Below are 16,211 nucleotides of genomic sequence, written 5' to 3'. Positions count from 1 at the left end.
ACAGCGGCGCCGTCGACTGTCAAATTGACGCTGAGCCGCCCATCCCGTACCACGCTTTGTCGCCTCTTGGCCAAGGGCACCTGCTAGTGCCCATCCGATGCTGGAGCCGTCGTGGCACCGCGGCTTCTGCTGGCTTCTGGCCAAACCTGAAAACTGAAAAGCGTGGTCCGCCGGTGGGTTTGGGGAGGCCAGCCTAATAAACATGGTGCAGAGCAAAGACCTGGCGACTCGCGAGCCTGGTGGCCCAGCCCATTCTACTCCACAGGAGGGAGGTACCGAATGTACTGTAACTCGTCTCTTTCTCGTATTCTTGTGCTCCGTACGCTTCGGCCATTATTATCTGGAAGTGTGGGTTGCGGCCTCGACCACCCCATCCGTCCATCCACCTTCTCCTCTTCCTTTCACCACCGCTGCACCATACACCTTGACAACATTCTCCTTCATCCCCTTCACTCAACATCGACTGTACGGCTCTCCCTCGGGGACAGGTCCAAGACGTACTCTCTCTCCTCTTGACAGTGTCCACGTCTGGGTTGCTCTCGAGGTGACATAGGCGGACTTTGGGCGTCGGGGATTTCCAGCTGCATATCTCACAAGCATCGTACGGTTCTACCAGTCTGCGACAGAGCCGTGCCCCAACAACTTGGCCCTCCGATACTTCCTTCGAGTTTACCTTTCCGACAAACGTCTTGTTGAGTTCGCCTCCTCACCACCAACGCTTCCGCTGCGATTGACCCGCCAGTGGCCCCGATAGGAAAAACAATCCCGGGTCTCGTCGACGACCAAGGCAAGGTGGATTTGCAGGGAATAGTCGGTCGAGAAACTGCGTGATACTCAAGCATCTCAGGGCAGCAAGAGAAAAATACAGTGGTTCGGACTGGGTTCTGCTGGTTAAACTTTTGACCTTCTGTGGTTGCGCCATTCAGAGCGAAGACGCGATATTTTGACACTTGATTTGGAATAAAGAAGTGCGTAGGGAGACGCAGAAATAGACTGGCGCTCGTGAGGTTGAGGATCATCAGTCTGTCTTGTCGCAACCAGCTGTAGGCAGACAGTGTGGTGGAAGCTTGACACAAGGTTAGTACGCTCCTTTTGCATGGAACTTTGAATCCCGGCCCACGGCTCTTGCTTCAAAATGGTCTTGAGTTACCAATGAACAAGGAGGTTATCATGGTCTGCGTTCATACCAGGAGCCACCTTTCTCTGAAAATCTCTTTGGTCCCTGTTCAATCAATACCTGATTCTGCCTTGTTACTCTTTATGTTATAGCATATGACCGCCCTCCCAACTTCTTCGTCTTCGTTTTGCAGAAACACTCCTCCGCCATGGACCCTCTTCCATCATTGCATGAGCTGACCAACATGGCCAGATCGGACCGTCCGACGTCGTCGTCCTCGCAAGACCAGAGAGCGAGGCACGTTCTTCCCAGCCTGAGGGACGCTGTAGGCCAAGCCCTGCACGCACAACGACCACCTTTAAACCCTCAGATCGATCCACAGTCTCGAATTGCTGAGTTCTTTGTTCCTGGCATTTCGACCATCTACCTTGACGACCTTCCGATACGGACATATACCATCGGCGGCCTCCGATACAACATGGCTCAACCAAGAAACGAGACCAAAAGCGACTTCGCGCAAGACTGTCGATGGAAGGACAATTACCTACTCCCTAGAGGTGGCTCAGCAGCCAGAGAAAGCCAGAGCCTGCGGCTCAGGTGTAAAATGTGAGTATCGAGCCTTGTTGCACATGTTGGACCGTCCTTGCTGATCCTTAATTGCAGCAACACAAGATCGCCGCCCTGTCGACCCTCCACCCGTCATTCAACTGAGAGTGTTCAACGGAAAGGTAGACATCACGTCTATTTATGATGCTACGTTTATGCTTTACGCCAGCCTGGAAGTCGCTCGACCTATTGCAGCTGGCAAGATGCACACCCCTCCGTCTATCCCTGTTCTTTCCGGCGTCGCGGTTGCCAGCGCCGCCTACCTAGAAAAGCCGACACCGGCTGCCTACTTTATCTTTCCTGACTTGTCCGTCCGACATGAAGGTTGGTATCGGCTGAAGTTCTCTCTGTTCGAGGGTATCAAGCACCAGTGTGATGCCGATGTCGAGAACCCATTCATTCGGACATCTCAAGGAAGTGAAGACGGAGGAAGCGCCCCTGTTCGTCACGAATGCATGGCCAATAGACTGGAGGTACAAACTGTTCCTTTCCAGGTCTATAGTGCCAAGAAGTTCCCCGGCCTGAGCAGCAGCACCGCACTGAGTAAGACTGTCTCTGAGCAGGGCTGTAGGGTCCGTATCCGACGCGATATCAGACAGCGGAAGCGGCCGCAGAAACCCGAACCAGAACTTGATGACAGTCGCAGTTCCTACCACGGAACGCCCCAGATCGCTTTCCGCAATATGGAGCATTCACGGTCAGTTAGCCGCAACAGCTTCGGCAGTCAACACGAGGCGGAGGACGCACGACGAGCTTCCGTGGATAGCATGTACAGCCGCGGCCCGATGTCCAGTCGTCATTCCTCCATTGTCAGTATACCCATGGCAAGCCCTTCTTTGCCAAGCCTTGCGCCAACAATGTCGATGCCACCCCCTCCGCCTTCATTCAACCAGTATAGTCCCTCGCGCACTGTACCAGACACTACCGCGCCGGCGCCATCACAGATTCCCTCGTTAGCTCCCAGGTTGCCTCAACCAACAAGTTCGCCTGACAGTCATACCTTGCCTTCGATAAGAACGGAATTGCTCTCGAACAAGGACGAGTCGTTAACACTTCCTCCCTTGAGGATGGATGGTGTCAATGGAAAGTCATTCCGCCAATGGCCAAATGTACCTCCAGCCGCATCAACCAAACGCTCCCGTAGTACGTACGACTACGCGTCGAGTAACACCATAAAGAGTGGTGCGCGACCTGACCCAGTCTCAGCCAATATGTATGCCACCCCGCTACCCAGTGCAAACGATATAATCGAAGCGGATCCTGATATGGATGGTACCGAACAAGACGAGTATGAAGGTCCTCTTAACGACGACATGGCACGATTCGAACGTGCGGACGGTAGCATGGCTATGGTGACACGTCCTCGTTTCTTTCTCAACCCCGCCACACCCAGCAGAGGGGGGCTAGCAGGGCGGAGTACATGAAGAGCTGTACGCTGTGTTTTCTCTCTTACTGTTGTATTTTGCGGGACTCGGGGCAATTGGGCGTGAAGGAACTTTGGGTATTACAGAACCCGTATGACACAATACTACACAAACAAAATGCCATGTTTTATGGCAGGGGTGTGAACCTCTAGACATACTAACGGGGGTACCTTTTTTCAACCCTTTCGAGGGCTTGTCGTTTACTTCTTTGCATCCCGGGTGAGCATCGGTCGCACCTAGATACCAGATGGAATTATGTACAGAAATGTTTTTCACCGTCTTGTAGCTCAGAATGACCACAACCTTGATGAAAAGTGAAAACAGCACGTTGTCCATCGATGCTGAGACTGACTCGTTGCTGGCGGCGTCCGTCTGGGACGTCGTCAAAGAGACTCTGGTGGCCTTGACCCACGACCAACGCATTGAGTTTTCTGGGATCCACTTCCACATTCTCTCATCTTGACGTTCACCATGTACTCGGCCTTGTCGCCCCTTCCTCGCACTATGTTCCTCTCGTACCACGCATGGTACTGCAATTCGGGCCACGGGGTCACCTTGTCCAGCGTCGTGGGTGTCACTGTGAATTCGGCCACGTGTCCGTCCTCCTCGAGCTTGATGGTGGCCCGCGAGAGATCTGGGTAGAAGCGCGTGGCGCTGAGAGGTGGGTAGAAGGTGGATTTGATTTGAGCAGAGAACTCGGGGCTGATCACTTCTTCTTGTTCTCCTGATGATGATGATGATGATGGTGGTGGTGGTGGTGGTGGTGGTGGTGGTGCCCTACTCGCTTCAGCTTCCGGTTCTGCTTTTCCATCTGGTACGCTCATTGGCTCTGGCCCTGACTCTGGCTCTGAGGCCGAGTCTGACTGTGGAGCACCTGTCAGTTCTGCTTTTCCTGTACATTCTTCTGGAATCGCATGGGCCACTCGCTGACAGAACTGTCGGATTGAGGAGCACTCGGCAGCGTTGAGTTGGAAGCTATGCGTGGTGTGTTCTGTCTCTCCAGTGCCGTTGGCAGGGATTATCTGGAACGTCACACCTAGCTCGACTAGTCGCGGATCTCGAGCGCGAGGCCTTTGTGGAGGATAGTGATGTGTGGGCGTGGATGGTGGCGTTGACGGTACAGCCAAGGTCAAGTGGTCCTCCTCCTCCTCCTCCTCCTCCTCCTCCTCCTCCTCGTCGTCGTCGTCGTCGTCGTCAGCATCGTCCGTCTCGTTACTCTTGTCGTTCTCCCATTTCGGTGCCAGGCCGTTCTGAAGACAAAATTCTCTGAGTGTTGATACCTCGTGGACCAACATATCATTCTTCTTCTGGAGCTTGACATTCTCTTCCTGGAGGTCTGCGTATGCTTTCCGGAGAGTCTCGAGCCTGGATTCGAGACCATGCTGAGCCGGTGGCTCTGAGGAAGACATCGTTCTCGTTGGCCCAGAATTGGAAGAGGAGGGGTTTGCTATCGAGGGAAAGCAGACAGATCTTGGGCTGGACAATGCATGAGGGGACAACGACAGAGAAACACATGACATTAACCCTAGCCACGAAATAAATAAAAACCCTCTCTTCAAGTCAGGTATTGTCTATTCAGCGCGGCTGGGTGGCAGGGATGGGTAGTGAATTGAATTGCCTGCGTCCCTCCATATAGATGCCAATCACTTAGGAAAACCATAAAGGCAGAGCTTTTTGGTGAGAAGCTGACCTGCGTAAAGATCTGGAGTGAATACCAGGATCTCCAGTGATGAAGGCAGTGATGATACCTACCTGGCACATACGAAGGTGCTTACGCAGAGTTGATCAAGTCAGGGCACGACTTGTACTTACACAGACAGCCAGAGCACCCACATACCAGAATGAAGTGTATGTTGTTGAAGCTGGGAGCGTCGCAGTCGTGCATATCGTACTGCTGTCCATCGACTCTGTTAGGAGGAGGACAGGGGGCCATTTACCTGGTCAATATGCATCAGATGTCAAATTTGTTGTGAGTATTGCTTAGACGACTTCAAAGCTTTGTTCAGAGGCAATTGGTTCTTTAGGATTACACTGTTCTGAGCCAGAATCCTTGTCCTAATCTCGTGGACCTGTTCTTCAAGCGCACAGCGCGACAATGGGCGCGGGGTCTTCCTGAGGCGACGAACCTGTCAGCACAGAGCACGCATACCTCCTTTCGAGGTGCCTGTAGAGCACCGTCCTGACTGGGCTATAGTGACGCACTTGTAACGCATCTTCGAAATGATATAAGAATTGAGGCGTCGTTCAGAACATGAGTGACGAGTTTTGCACATGTTAAGAACTGACCGACATGTTCAGAGATGCTGCGGGCTTGCTTATGTCAGCCTGGACGTCGGAAGAGTATTTCCGCTCATGTGACCTTCACGTGAGCCCGATGCCTCTTCCGACATAGCTCAACTACCCATTCTTCTACAGATACTCCAAAATGTAACTTAACTAGTAGCTAACTTTCGACCTACTGCGCGCGTTGTGAATATTGGTACTGAGCTTTGACATCCGGAGCTAAGGATGGCGACTGAGCCAGCTTTTCATTACAAGTCATTCATGTCATTCCAACCGGGGCGAATACGCGTCGCTCTTAATATTGTTGAATTTGCCAGCCGGGAAGAAAAAGAACGAAGAAACTGACGGCCAATGGGCATGATGAGGACTTTATTTCCGCCTTCTCTCTCCCCCAAATCTTCAATCCTGCCATTTCCTTTCGAACGCTGGAAATTTCATCCACGGGCCCAGAGCGTTCGGGAACTCAGTCGGAAATTCTGACGTACCTGCGATCTCGATGTCAGAATGTCCCAGACCGTGGGTGCCCTGGCGCCAGGACGTAGCACTGCCCAGCGCACACAGGACGCTCCCCTGACAGATATGGCACAATGCAGAACATCCCATGTATTAGAGAAATCTTGGTCTTGCCTCGCATATTTGTTTCGCGACTTTTGCTCGGGTTTCGTATGGCATCAAAGAACTGTCCTGACACGTTCGTCCTCATTAAATGATGCAGCCGCCCACGCGCGATTTCAAGCACACGGTGGCATCACGGATACAAGGACCGTCTGGCCAGCAATCGTCGCGAGAAATCGCTGGACGCATAGCACCACGCCAGATACTCCCCAGGCCTCAAGGGTCTTCCAGCCCTTCTACTTCCCGGGCCATTTCCAGCGACACGTCTAATCGTCGGTACCGCACCAACGTTACCGTCGCTTGTGACCAATGCAAAGTTAAGAGGGTAAACTTGAACGATACATTTCGCAGCACCAGCCCACGAAAAGGGCCGCTTGGCTAATTTCTCTCCTTCAGGTCAAGTGTAGTGGAAAGAACCCCTGTTCGCGGTGTTCGATAAAGTCGCTTCATTGTAGCTACGACCAGGGCATCGATGGCCGCAGAGGTCGCACCTCGTCGAGCGAAGTCCAAGCCTTGTCCGAGAGGGCTGAGCAATACCAGCGCGTTTTTGACCTACTTCGAACCAGCTCGCCCACTGTTGCCTGTAACATCCTGCGCCAGATACGATCGCAAAAGGTCGAGGACGGGGACTGTGCAGGTGCAGATGGCGCAAACGACAGCGGACTAGCAAACGTCTTGCGTTACGCTGAAACCCTGGCATCGCCCTCTCCGAGTCCGAGTCCACGTCTCAATGGCGACATGCCTTCACCGTTGGCACAGGCTTGGAGGGAGGCCATCGTCGCGTCGGCGTCGTCGTCGTCAGTGCCGTCCGACAACACCTCGACGGCGGCCGCATCTGAGGGCGGTTCGCAACCACCCCCAAGTCTGGCAGCCCCACCAGCATGGCCTGGGAACGCTGTGTTCGACCCTCAATTTGCCACGATATCGGTACGGCATCCATATATTCTCTATCTCTCTCTCTCTGCGTGCCTGATTGTCAAGGCACAAAACTATTGGGCTGACCATCAAAGTGGACCGAGTTGTTAGAAAGCCAGTACTGACAATGACTTCTGGGGCTATAGGACGAATTTAGTCTGTTCGGGTTTGATCCCGTGCAGATGGAGCGAACTCTGGCGTGAGTGAACCCGAAAAGGCCCTCTCCCGGGTGTCATTTTACAGAAGCGTCACTCAAAGTGGTCGGGTAAATTTATGTTCTTTCTGAAACTGATATTCTCCCGTTGTCAGACCTGATAATGAGCACTATCAAACGAACACAAACACAAACGCCATGGACGGCGTAACCAACCCCGTATCGAACACGTCATTTGCGGCGCGGCCGGCGGCGGCGGCTTCAAGTACGTATACCAAACCTGTGTCTGCTACTGCTGCTATTGCTGCTCCTGCTGCTCCTCCTCCGCCAACCTGGCACCCCAACACCACGACCGATTTCGAACAGGCTCACGCATGGCTGAGGCAGGACATTGACCAAATCGATCGCTACCTCGACTCGAATTTTAGACGGATGAAACATGATCATAATGTGTCACGATAAGGGAATTGATGAATATTTCTAGATTTTTGGTTCTTCGATTGTTTGTTTGGTTGGTTGGTTGTCAGTCCTTCGACACAACTATCCAAATTTTTTTTGAGAATGTAGTACGGAAAACTCTACGGCGCAAGCACCTGGGGATTTCGTCGAGACGTTACGACGAGGAGGAGCGTCTGAGCTTGCTATTGTTACGACGGACGGACGGCCGGCCATGTTGGAGATGGATGGACGGGTAACGAAACTCACGACAGGACAGCATATGGGACGAGGAGCGATTCCATTGGAAGGATTGCATTGTCGTTGTGAGACGGGCATTCATACCTCTTTGTCATGAGTATGATTGTGAGTGTGATCACGAGGACAACACGAGAATGAGTTGGTGTGAATTAGTTTTGTTGCCCTCTTGCCTCGTTTCTTGTTCTCGTGGTTGGTTGGTTGTAGGTGTAGGTGTATGTGTAGGTGTAGTTCGTGTAGTAATAAAAGTATGACTTCATTCGTTCCAGACAGTGGAGAATCATCCGGGATGAATATCGACTCGCACTCGAATATTTTTACATACATACCCTAGTTACATACCGCCTGACCTTACCTGCGACAGCCGGCTGCCCGCCTACCCACCTGAAGCTACGACGAAGGTGTCCGGGGAGAGATCCCGGAGAAAATCTCCTGGCGCTCTGCTTGCTGCGCCCACGACACTAACTGACTGATGAAACTTACTCGTACTTTTTTCTAACCTGACTAACTAGGGTAGTTTAACTAACTGGTTAGTTAGTACCGCTTACTACCTACCTACCTACAGTACGTACCTACAGTAGCTAGGTACCTGTGTAACTAGTTAACTAACTGGTGTACATACAGTACCTACGGAGCTTTCACCGCCTACGTGCAGACTACATACAACGACACAGTAATACCTACAACCTACGGAACTTTCCCCCTTTACCTCAAGGTCCAAGTCAAGTTAACTAGTACGGTATGTAACAATCTACCTTTTTTAGCCTTTCGGATACCGTCAAAACTTGTTTTTTTTGTTTACCTTGGGTACTAGTCAGAGGTACTGGTGCTGGTGTGTTCCCCCGTACCCTCTCTCAACACGATCTCGATCCCGATCACGGGCGCTGGCACGGGCACTTTTATTAATCGTGAAGCATACACGTCGGTGGTGTGGTACCGTAGGTCAGTTTAAGTCAACCATCAAGATGGACTGAAAACCAATCAATCAATAAACCATCTTCATTTCATCGTTACGACTACTACCAACTACTGTGCTAATGACTGCAAATACCTCGGTACACTTCTAGCCCAAGGCTAAGTAGGTAAGTATAGATGGTACCTGGGCGATTCAAACTATTTACCCGCCCAACGCAGAGTCCACATTGTGCCATTTTTGGGGGTATCTGTGATCGGCGATACCGGAGCTTCTCTCTTCTGATTAAATTCAAGGTATACGACGCAGCGCATAATTCAATTAGGCCTTTGAAGGACCAGAGGCAGTCATGTCGGGTTGAGCAGCGACACCAGCACCGGCAAGACGCTTCTTGCTGACAACTCTCAGTCCACCCACCAGAACAATAAGCAGTTCCAAGCCGAGAATGACACCCAGGGTCACCATGGCACCAATGACACCCGCGACGGCCTTGGACATGCCACCGCCGCTGCTGTTGCCAGACGTCGAGCTGGAGCCGACGGGTGAGCTGTCTTCAAGGCCAAGAGCAGCTGGGCTACACTGGCCCGTCGAGTTTCCGCACGCCTTGCACCAGTCAGCCTGCGAGTTGATGGAGAACTTGTTCATGCCGGCCACGAAGTCGGACCAGGGCAACGGGGACTGCGATCCGCCGAACAGAGGGAACTCGGTGGGCACGCTGGAGTTGCTCGTGGTGCCGTTGTGGAAGTAGAAGCGGACGCTGATCTCGTCGGCGGTGGGGAACGAGGAGCTCGACACGGTGGCGTTGGTCACGAGCTCCCATACGAGGCTGGAGGCGTAGTCTGGGACTCCAAAGAAGTCGGGGCTGGCGGCCGTGAGGTTCGCGAGGCCAAAGTACGAGAGCATGCCCGCGTACGCGCCGAACTGGATGTTGAGCTTGTTCTTCCCCTTGTTAGCGATGGTGCCGTTGAGGGCGTCGACGACTTGCGCAGCAATCACGGAACCCGTGACCGCGCGGATTGGCTCGGATTCGTTGTAAGCCAGGCCAAACTCGTGCTGATCTGCTCTTGTGCGCAGCTGGAAGAACGTCTCCGGAGTGAGGAGATCCGCGTTGGGGAAGTTGTCGGACGAGTTGTGGATGCTGGCTACGTTAAGCAGGTCGAAAATGGTGTAGGCGTTCTTGAAGCTCGTCTGTTGCGCGGTGAAGGTGCGGTTGATCATGGGTGCGACGCCATCGTAGAAGGATTGCGTGCTTTCAAGCGTGGCGAGGTAGCTGGCACTGTTGAAGTAGTTGTTGGAGCTGATCTGGGCATTGGCACAGTTGGTCGAACCCTGGAGCCAGCCTGAGTTCTCGCTGTTGGTGCCGGTGGTGACAGTCTCGAGTGGAATCAATTGGTAGCCGTTGAGAGGCGACTGGACAACGCTACCATTGCGGAGAGTGTTGCTGCCAAGTGTCTCGCCGACTGGAGGATATAGACCTTGAAGGAAACCAAGGGCCGAGTTCTGCAGAACCGTGTCGCTGGGTGCCGAGGCCGTGATTTGCGACTGCTTTACAAGATCGGAGTTCAGGCCATAGATGCGGCGGCTCGCGTCGCTGCTCACGTAGCGGCTACGATAATAGGTACCAGATGTGTATACCTCTTGATAGCCAAGATCCGTGAGATTTGCCGGTGGCGTTGACTTTGCCGTACGATCTCCATGGCGGTGGAAGATGTAGGCTCCAATCACCTGTTCGGTCTGCCCAACAGCGGCCGAAGCCAGGGAAGCGAGAAGAGGCAGTGTCGCGTAATGCATGGCTGTAGTTGTAGTGGTTGGCTTCCTGTCAGCGATTTTTCTACTTTGGATCCAAGGAGCGATGAGAATGTGGTCGGAAAGCAACTCACCTGTACTCTTATGTACCCGAATGGCTCGACAAACAGTCAACGATGAGAATACCTCGTAGCACCGGCTGCTCAGGATCCGACGAAAAGAAAAGGTTCTCGGATCCAGGGCCCGTGAGCTCTAAAAAGGTTGAGCTGCTTGTCAATTACTCACGGAACCCATCTGCGCTTTGCTTATCAGAGGGGCTCTCGCGGGACGGTTTTCCTCGGGATGCCCCTCCATCCCTCCAGTGGGAGGTAACGAGTAAACATGTAGCTGGCGGAGATGGCCGAAGAGAGCTTCGAACTGCTAAGCTTGTGCTCGTGGGTCTCGCGCCGGCAGGAATGGACGGGCAAAGGGCGTGTCTTGATCAGAAGAATGGAGCATTGAGTGAGCAATAGAGGGGTTTCATGGCATGGTGAGCGAGGTTTGGTGGTGCAGGCGTCGGATGGAGGAGCTTATAATTGGGGGGATCCCTTTAGGCTCGCTAGTTACCCGTAGCTACCTAGGAAGGCTCGCTAACCCCACTAATCTCAAGCTGCTGGGTGTTACTGTACGATACAATAGGCCTCTTAGGGCTTCCCCCTCTCTCCCTAAAGAGCCAGTGGGACGGAGCGCCGTCGTACCCAGTCTTCCCTTGTACAATCTCGTAGCCCTCCGACATGGCATCGTACAATGCTCAAGGCCCCGTCTACGGCTGGCTCTGTCGGCTTCATGGACTCAGCAGGGTAGAATGGCATAGAAAATGTGGACGATGATCCGGGGCCACCAACAGTACAAGTTACAACTCCCGGAATATCGGCTTGACAAAAGGCGCAAATGTCCTCAAGCCAGCGATAGGCTCAACCAGACACGTCCATACACCTAGGTAGTGAGTAAGCATGGCTAGTGAGGCTGTTAGTCAGCCTCGTGCAGTTCATTTCTTCACGCAATGGCATGCGATGGAGAAGAACCCTGAAGCTGCCTTCCCAAACATGGACGGTTATCGTTTCTCCTTGGAGCTGAACGGGACGCCGATTCTTACTCTCTGCTCAAGACTTACGGATAATGATGAAGTTGCCGGACCGAGATTCAAGGAGGCATTGCTTGGGCTTGAGGGGGAGCTTCATTGCAGCTTGAAGAAGCTGAAGTTACACCAGGCCAGATATTGACCTTTCGAATGAATCCTTTCATTTGTATTCATTTTAAAATATGATCTGACCTTGTCATTGTCAATCTCGGTTTGCATCTTCATTAAATGCAAACGCCACCAGCGTGGTCCCTGGGCGGCCAAATTTAGGTTTCTCTCGTAGAGCGCTTTCTCGAATGTGTGCCTTCATGACTGGGCCTGACAGCACCGATGCTGGTCACGACGTCTTATAGTACAAGCTGCCCGTACAACACCTGGGCATGATCCGTTCTTCGGCAGTCTATCTCCGACGAGAAGCAGTGTCGGTACTCCGTCCGTACTTCTCCAATCTTCGCTCTCCATCCTTAGCCTCGGGGAGTGCGGGAAATGAAGGAGATGAAGGCCTTGCAGCCCGTAGTATTATAGCCGCGGCTGAGCAATTCTTCCATCATGATTGGCCATGCGGCACCTCGAAATCATTTCGAGACGCTTGCGATCTCGGAACTTGATTTCGAGATGCCCGTCGTCTCCCGTGTATGCCTTTCCCTCGTGCACCATCGCCAGCCTACAAAAACACCCGTCCTTGGTCGTCCTTGGTCGTCCTCGGCCCCTTAGTACGCGGATTTCGAGCAACTCGCCGCTCTGGATGATACGATAATGACTAGCTGGCTCTATCCGCGATGATTACTTTCAGCACGGCGCTTCGAAGCAAGGCCGTGCCTCCTCAAACGTTGTCAATCGTTCGACCCTTTCAAGAACCTCTAGCAAGAATACGTAGTTGGGCGTCTCGACCACAGGCACGAAGACTGCATCAGAAACGACGTGCAACCACCTCGTCGACTGCCCACGCATTCAACAACAAGTTTGAGGTGATTGATCACCAATACGATGCCGTCATTATCGGCGCTGGGGGCGCCGGTCTACGAGCAGCAGTCGGCCTGGCCGAGTCGGGTCTCGAAACTGCCGTCGTGACCAAATTGTTCCCTACACGTTCTCACACCGTCGCAGCCCAAGGAGGTATCAATGCCGCTTTGGGAAATATGCACGATGATGACTGGCGGTGGCATATGTACGATACGGTAAAGGGATCGGACTGGCTCGGCGACCAGGACGCCATTCATTACATGTGCCGCGAAGCACCGCGAGCGGTCCGGGAGCTTGAGGAATACGGCATGCCGTTTTCTCGCACTCAAGAAGGAACCATCTATCAGCGGCCACTCGGTGGTCAGTCTCTGGAGTTTGGGAACGGTGGCCAAGCGCACCGAACGGCTTGCGTCGCTGATCGGACAGGCCACTCCATGTTGCATACCTTGTATGGACAAGCTTTGAAGCACGATTGCCAGTTCCACATAGAATGGTTCGCTTTGGATCTCATCATGGACGGCAAAGACTGTATAGGTCTCACGGCGTTGGATATGGAGACAGGAACATTGCACAGAATTTTCGCTCGGAAGTGAGTCTCATGAGACCCCCACGTGACGGCCGTATTGTCTGTACTGATGAACCCAGCACAATCCTAGCGACCGGAGGTTATGGACGAGCTTACTTCAGCGCCACCAGCGCCCATACAAGCACTGGAGATGGACTTGCCATGGCAAGTAGGGCTGGGCTTCCTCTGCAAGACATGGAGTTTGTGCAGTTCCACCCAAGCGGCATATGTAAGTCCGATTGGCCTTCAGAACATCCCATCCTCCTTCTACTGGTTGCAAATCTAACCTGTCGTAGATGGCGCAGGGGTTCTTATCTCAGAAGGTGCCCGTGGAGAAGGCGGGTACCTGCTGAACAGTCAGGGGGAACGCTTCATGGAACGCTATGCTCCCACAGCACGAGATCTCGCATCGAGAGATGTAGTGAGTCGGAGTATGAACATGGAGATCCGCGAGGGACGAGGCTGCGGACCGGATCAAGACCACATCTTCCTGCAATTATCTCATCTTCCCAGGGACATTCTAATGGAGAGATTACCGGGTATTGCAGAAACTGCAAGCATTTTCTCGGGCGTGGACATCACGAAGGAGCCGATCCCGGTCATTCCGACTGTCCATTACTGTATGGGAGGCATACCTACCAACTGGAAAGGCCAGGTGTTGAACGTCGACCCTGGAACCGGGAAGGAAACAATTGTCAATGGCTTGTATGCGGCTGGAGAAGTTGCATGCGTTTCTGTCCATGGCGCTAATCGCTTAGGGGCCAGTAAGTTCGCGTCATCTGATACCCCTTCTCCTGCCCTTTGATCGGCTCGAACGGAATTTTCTGGTTAGATGCTGACCACGTTGCAGATTCACTGCTCGACATCGTCGTGTTCGGAAGGGCGGCCGCTGGTCATATCGCCGAGAATAACGACCGTGGGATGCCGGTCTTCAGAAATGGCGGAACCATTACACCAGAAACTGGAATCAATGGCTTCGTCGACCTTGAAAGGTTCAGGAGAGCCGATGGATCCAAGCTGACCGCCGAGCTCCGACTGGACATGCAGAAAGCCATGCAAGCGGATGTTGCCGTTTTCAGGAACGAAGAGAGTCTGACAACTGGGCTTCAGAGATTACAGGAGGTCGAGGCTGCATTCAACAGTGATGTCTGTGTCAAGGACAAATCCCTGATCTGGAATTCAGACCTTGTGGAGACGCTTGAGATGCGGAACCTGTTGACATGTGCATCGCAGACGGCGAAGAGTGCTTTGGACAGAAAAGAATCGCGAGGTTCTCATGCCAGAGAAGATTATCCAGAGCGTATGGATGAGGAATTCATGAAGCACAGCCTAAGCTGGCAGAAAGACGTTGGTCAAAAAGTGTCGATGGGGTATCGGGATGTGGTTTTCCAGACTCTCGATCAGAATGAGTGCAAGACGGTGCCGGCAAAGAAGAGAACGTATTAGTAGACCAAACCTCAATAACCACCCCCAGCTGGAGTAGTAGAACAGAATTTCCACCTCGACAAGTCGCATCATCCCATGAAATCTATCCGTACAGAGAAGTGCTATAACGATGGTAGTGATGAAAAGATGGTGTCGCGCTCTAAGGTTGTTTGCTGCACCGTAATATGCGGTGCTAGAGTGGAGCACTGGCTCCGTAAGTTTTTCCACTTCCATTCTGTATGGAGGGCTCGAGAGAAATGGGCATTCCCAGCTTCAAGCACCACAGAATCGAACCGCGCAGTTGTTGTACCACAATAGCTATACTGCCTCATACACCACAAGCGCTTCCCCACGATGTCTTCGAAGATATCGTTTCCCATCCGTATCGTTCTCGACGCCCTGAAGACAACCCGACAGCGACCGACCTGCGAATGCATACACACCCGAACTGTGAATCGCAAACTATCTCGACAAGCTCGATATGTATCGACAGCTAGTGCACAACGATCCGAGATGGAGGTTGACTCAGACCGTCCTCCGCGGTGGGCATCGACGCCGGCCGGCATGAAAGCTCCCGTGCGTACGAGACCAGAGCGACCGACCCTGAAAGTCAACACGGATCAGAGGAAACTCGACGATGTATACGTGAACATCCTGGGACGAGACGGAGACAAAATGTTATCAGAAGAGACGAAATGGCTAGCGGTGACAAGCAAGAGCTTCGACCACGGTCGCAGAGGGTTCAATGACCGCCTGGCATTTTTTGGTAAGAAAGCCTACTGTACCTACTATTGGCGTAGAGCCAGCATTGTTGACTTATTCACCACACACGCAGGCAAACGCATAGTCGAATTACAATGTTCGCTTGGTCTGCTGAGTGTCTCTGATGCCGCTGCCTTCCTCAAAGGCCAGGATCAGGATACACACGGTCGAGAACCTTTTCGGCACCCGGCGATCGAGGCTGTTGAATGTCTCTTGGGAGGAGCCCATGATTACTTCACACATCACAAGGCACTGTCGAACTTGGCTACACAGTATGGACTACCTGAAGTAGTGCGTTGGCACCCAAAAAACGTAAGTATCACTAGTTTGTGTTTGTGTGGTTCGCCGTTTGTGCAAGCGCAGTCCAGTCTCTAACTTACCTTTCTCTAGCCTGATCGACTCGAAGCGTCCGGTGCCGACCTCGTTTATGCGCAGGCCCTTTTGGCCATCGTTGGTGCATTGGCACTCGAGCATGGAAGCGCAGTTGCGAACCGCATTGCAAAAGAGAGAATACTGGTGCCCATGGGCTTGAAGAGAGACTGGACGCCCAAAGTCAAAGAGCCGGAAAAGACTCCCCCATCCTTATGATGAGCTCCGAGTGTTTTCCACGGCGTGTTTGTGTATAATATGTATCAGAGCGAGATTCCATTGCTGTTACAACTGCATTTGCATTACGGAATACCTTGTAAGAAGTACAGGTTTAAACATGGAAAGAAAATGTTTGGGTCCTCTGACACCGCCTAAGCAACTTGGAATGAAAATGCTCAGCCAGCTCTTATGGCACCGACGATTGAAACTTGGTCTCCGCGTCGCTGAATCGCAAAGTCTAACAACTGATAAGCCGCGAGATCTGACAAGATGTCAGGCCTCTCGGGAATGCTGCATTGCACTGTCTTGGAGGGCGCGTTGA

General features: G+C 52.7%; 6 protein-coding genes across 6 annotated transcripts; 4 read left to right on the top strand and 2 right to left on the bottom strand.

Moving 5' to 3' along the window:
• Positions 1 to 1,361: 1,361 nt before the first annotated feature.
• PV08_02572 (uncharacterized protein) lies at positions 1,362 to 3,147 on the top strand (the record flags this gene model as incomplete). The annotated part of the gene is made up of 2 exons (XM_016376930.1): positions 1,362 to 1,716; positions 1,781 to 3,147. The coding sequence occupies 2 exons, from the start codon at positions 1,362 to 1,364 to the stop codon at positions 3,145 to 3,147; spliced, it is 1,722 nt and encodes a 573-aa protein (XP_016238500.1).
• Positions 3,148 to 3,530: 383 nt separating this feature from the next.
• PV08_02571 (uncharacterized protein) lies at positions 3,531 to 4,556 on the bottom strand (the record flags this gene model as incomplete). Its single annotated transcript, XM_016376929.1, has 1 exon — positions 3,531 to 4,556. One exon carries the CDS (start codon positions 4,554 to 4,556, stop codon positions 3,531 to 3,533), a length of 1,026 nt encoding a protein of 341 aa, XP_016238499.1.
• A 1,583-nt stretch (positions 4,557 to 6,139) lies between these two features.
• Positions 6,140 to 7,576, top strand: PV08_02570 (uncharacterized protein; the record flags this gene model as incomplete). The annotated part of the gene is made up of 4 exons (XM_016376928.1): positions 6,140 to 6,370; positions 6,442 to 6,972; positions 7,107 to 7,159; positions 7,270 to 7,576. The coding sequence occupies 4 exons, from the start codon at positions 6,140 to 6,142 to the stop codon at positions 7,574 to 7,576; spliced, it is 1,122 nt and encodes a 373-aa protein (XP_016238498.1).
• Positions 7,577 to 9,041: 1,465 nt separating this feature from the next.
• Positions 9,042 to 10,511, bottom strand: PV08_02569 (uncharacterized protein; the record flags this gene model as incomplete). Its single annotated transcript, XM_016376927.1, has 1 exon — positions 9,042 to 10,511. One exon carries the CDS (start codon positions 10,509 to 10,511, stop codon positions 9,042 to 9,044), a length of 1,470 nt encoding a protein of 489 aa, XP_016238497.1.
• A 1,854-nt stretch (positions 10,512 to 12,365) lies between these two features.
• Positions 12,366 to 14,560, top strand: PV08_02568 (succinate dehydrogenase, flavoprotein subunit; the record flags this gene model as incomplete). Its single annotated transcript, XM_016376926.1, has 4 exons — positions 12,366 to 13,138; positions 13,195 to 13,343; positions 13,411 to 13,878; positions 13,965 to 14,560. The coding sequence occupies 4 exons, from the start codon at positions 12,366 to 12,368 to the stop codon at positions 14,558 to 14,560; spliced, it is 1,986 nt and encodes a 661-aa protein (XP_016238496.1).
• A 333-nt stretch (positions 14,561 to 14,893) lies between these two features.
• PV08_02567 (uncharacterized protein) lies at positions 14,894 to 15,889 on the top strand (the record flags this gene model as incomplete). The annotated part of the gene is made up of 3 exons (XM_016376925.1): positions 14,894 to 15,305; positions 15,375 to 15,613; positions 15,692 to 15,889. The coding sequence occupies 3 exons, from the start codon at positions 14,894 to 14,896 to the stop codon at positions 15,887 to 15,889; spliced, it is 849 nt and encodes a 282-aa protein (XP_016238495.1).
• Positions 15,890 to 16,211: the final 322 nt, after the last annotated feature.

This window comes from Exophiala spinifera, assembly GCF_000836115.1.
Source record: "Exophiala spinifera strain CBS 89968 unplaced genomic scaffold supercont1.2, whole genome shotgun sequence".
Lineage (NCBI taxonomy): Eukaryota > Fungi > Ascomycota > Eurotiomycetes > Chaetothyriales > Herpotrichiellaceae > Exophiala > Exophiala spinifera.
Note: the sequence above shows the minus strand (reverse complement) of the source record. Positions and strands in the feature narration are given on the sequence as shown.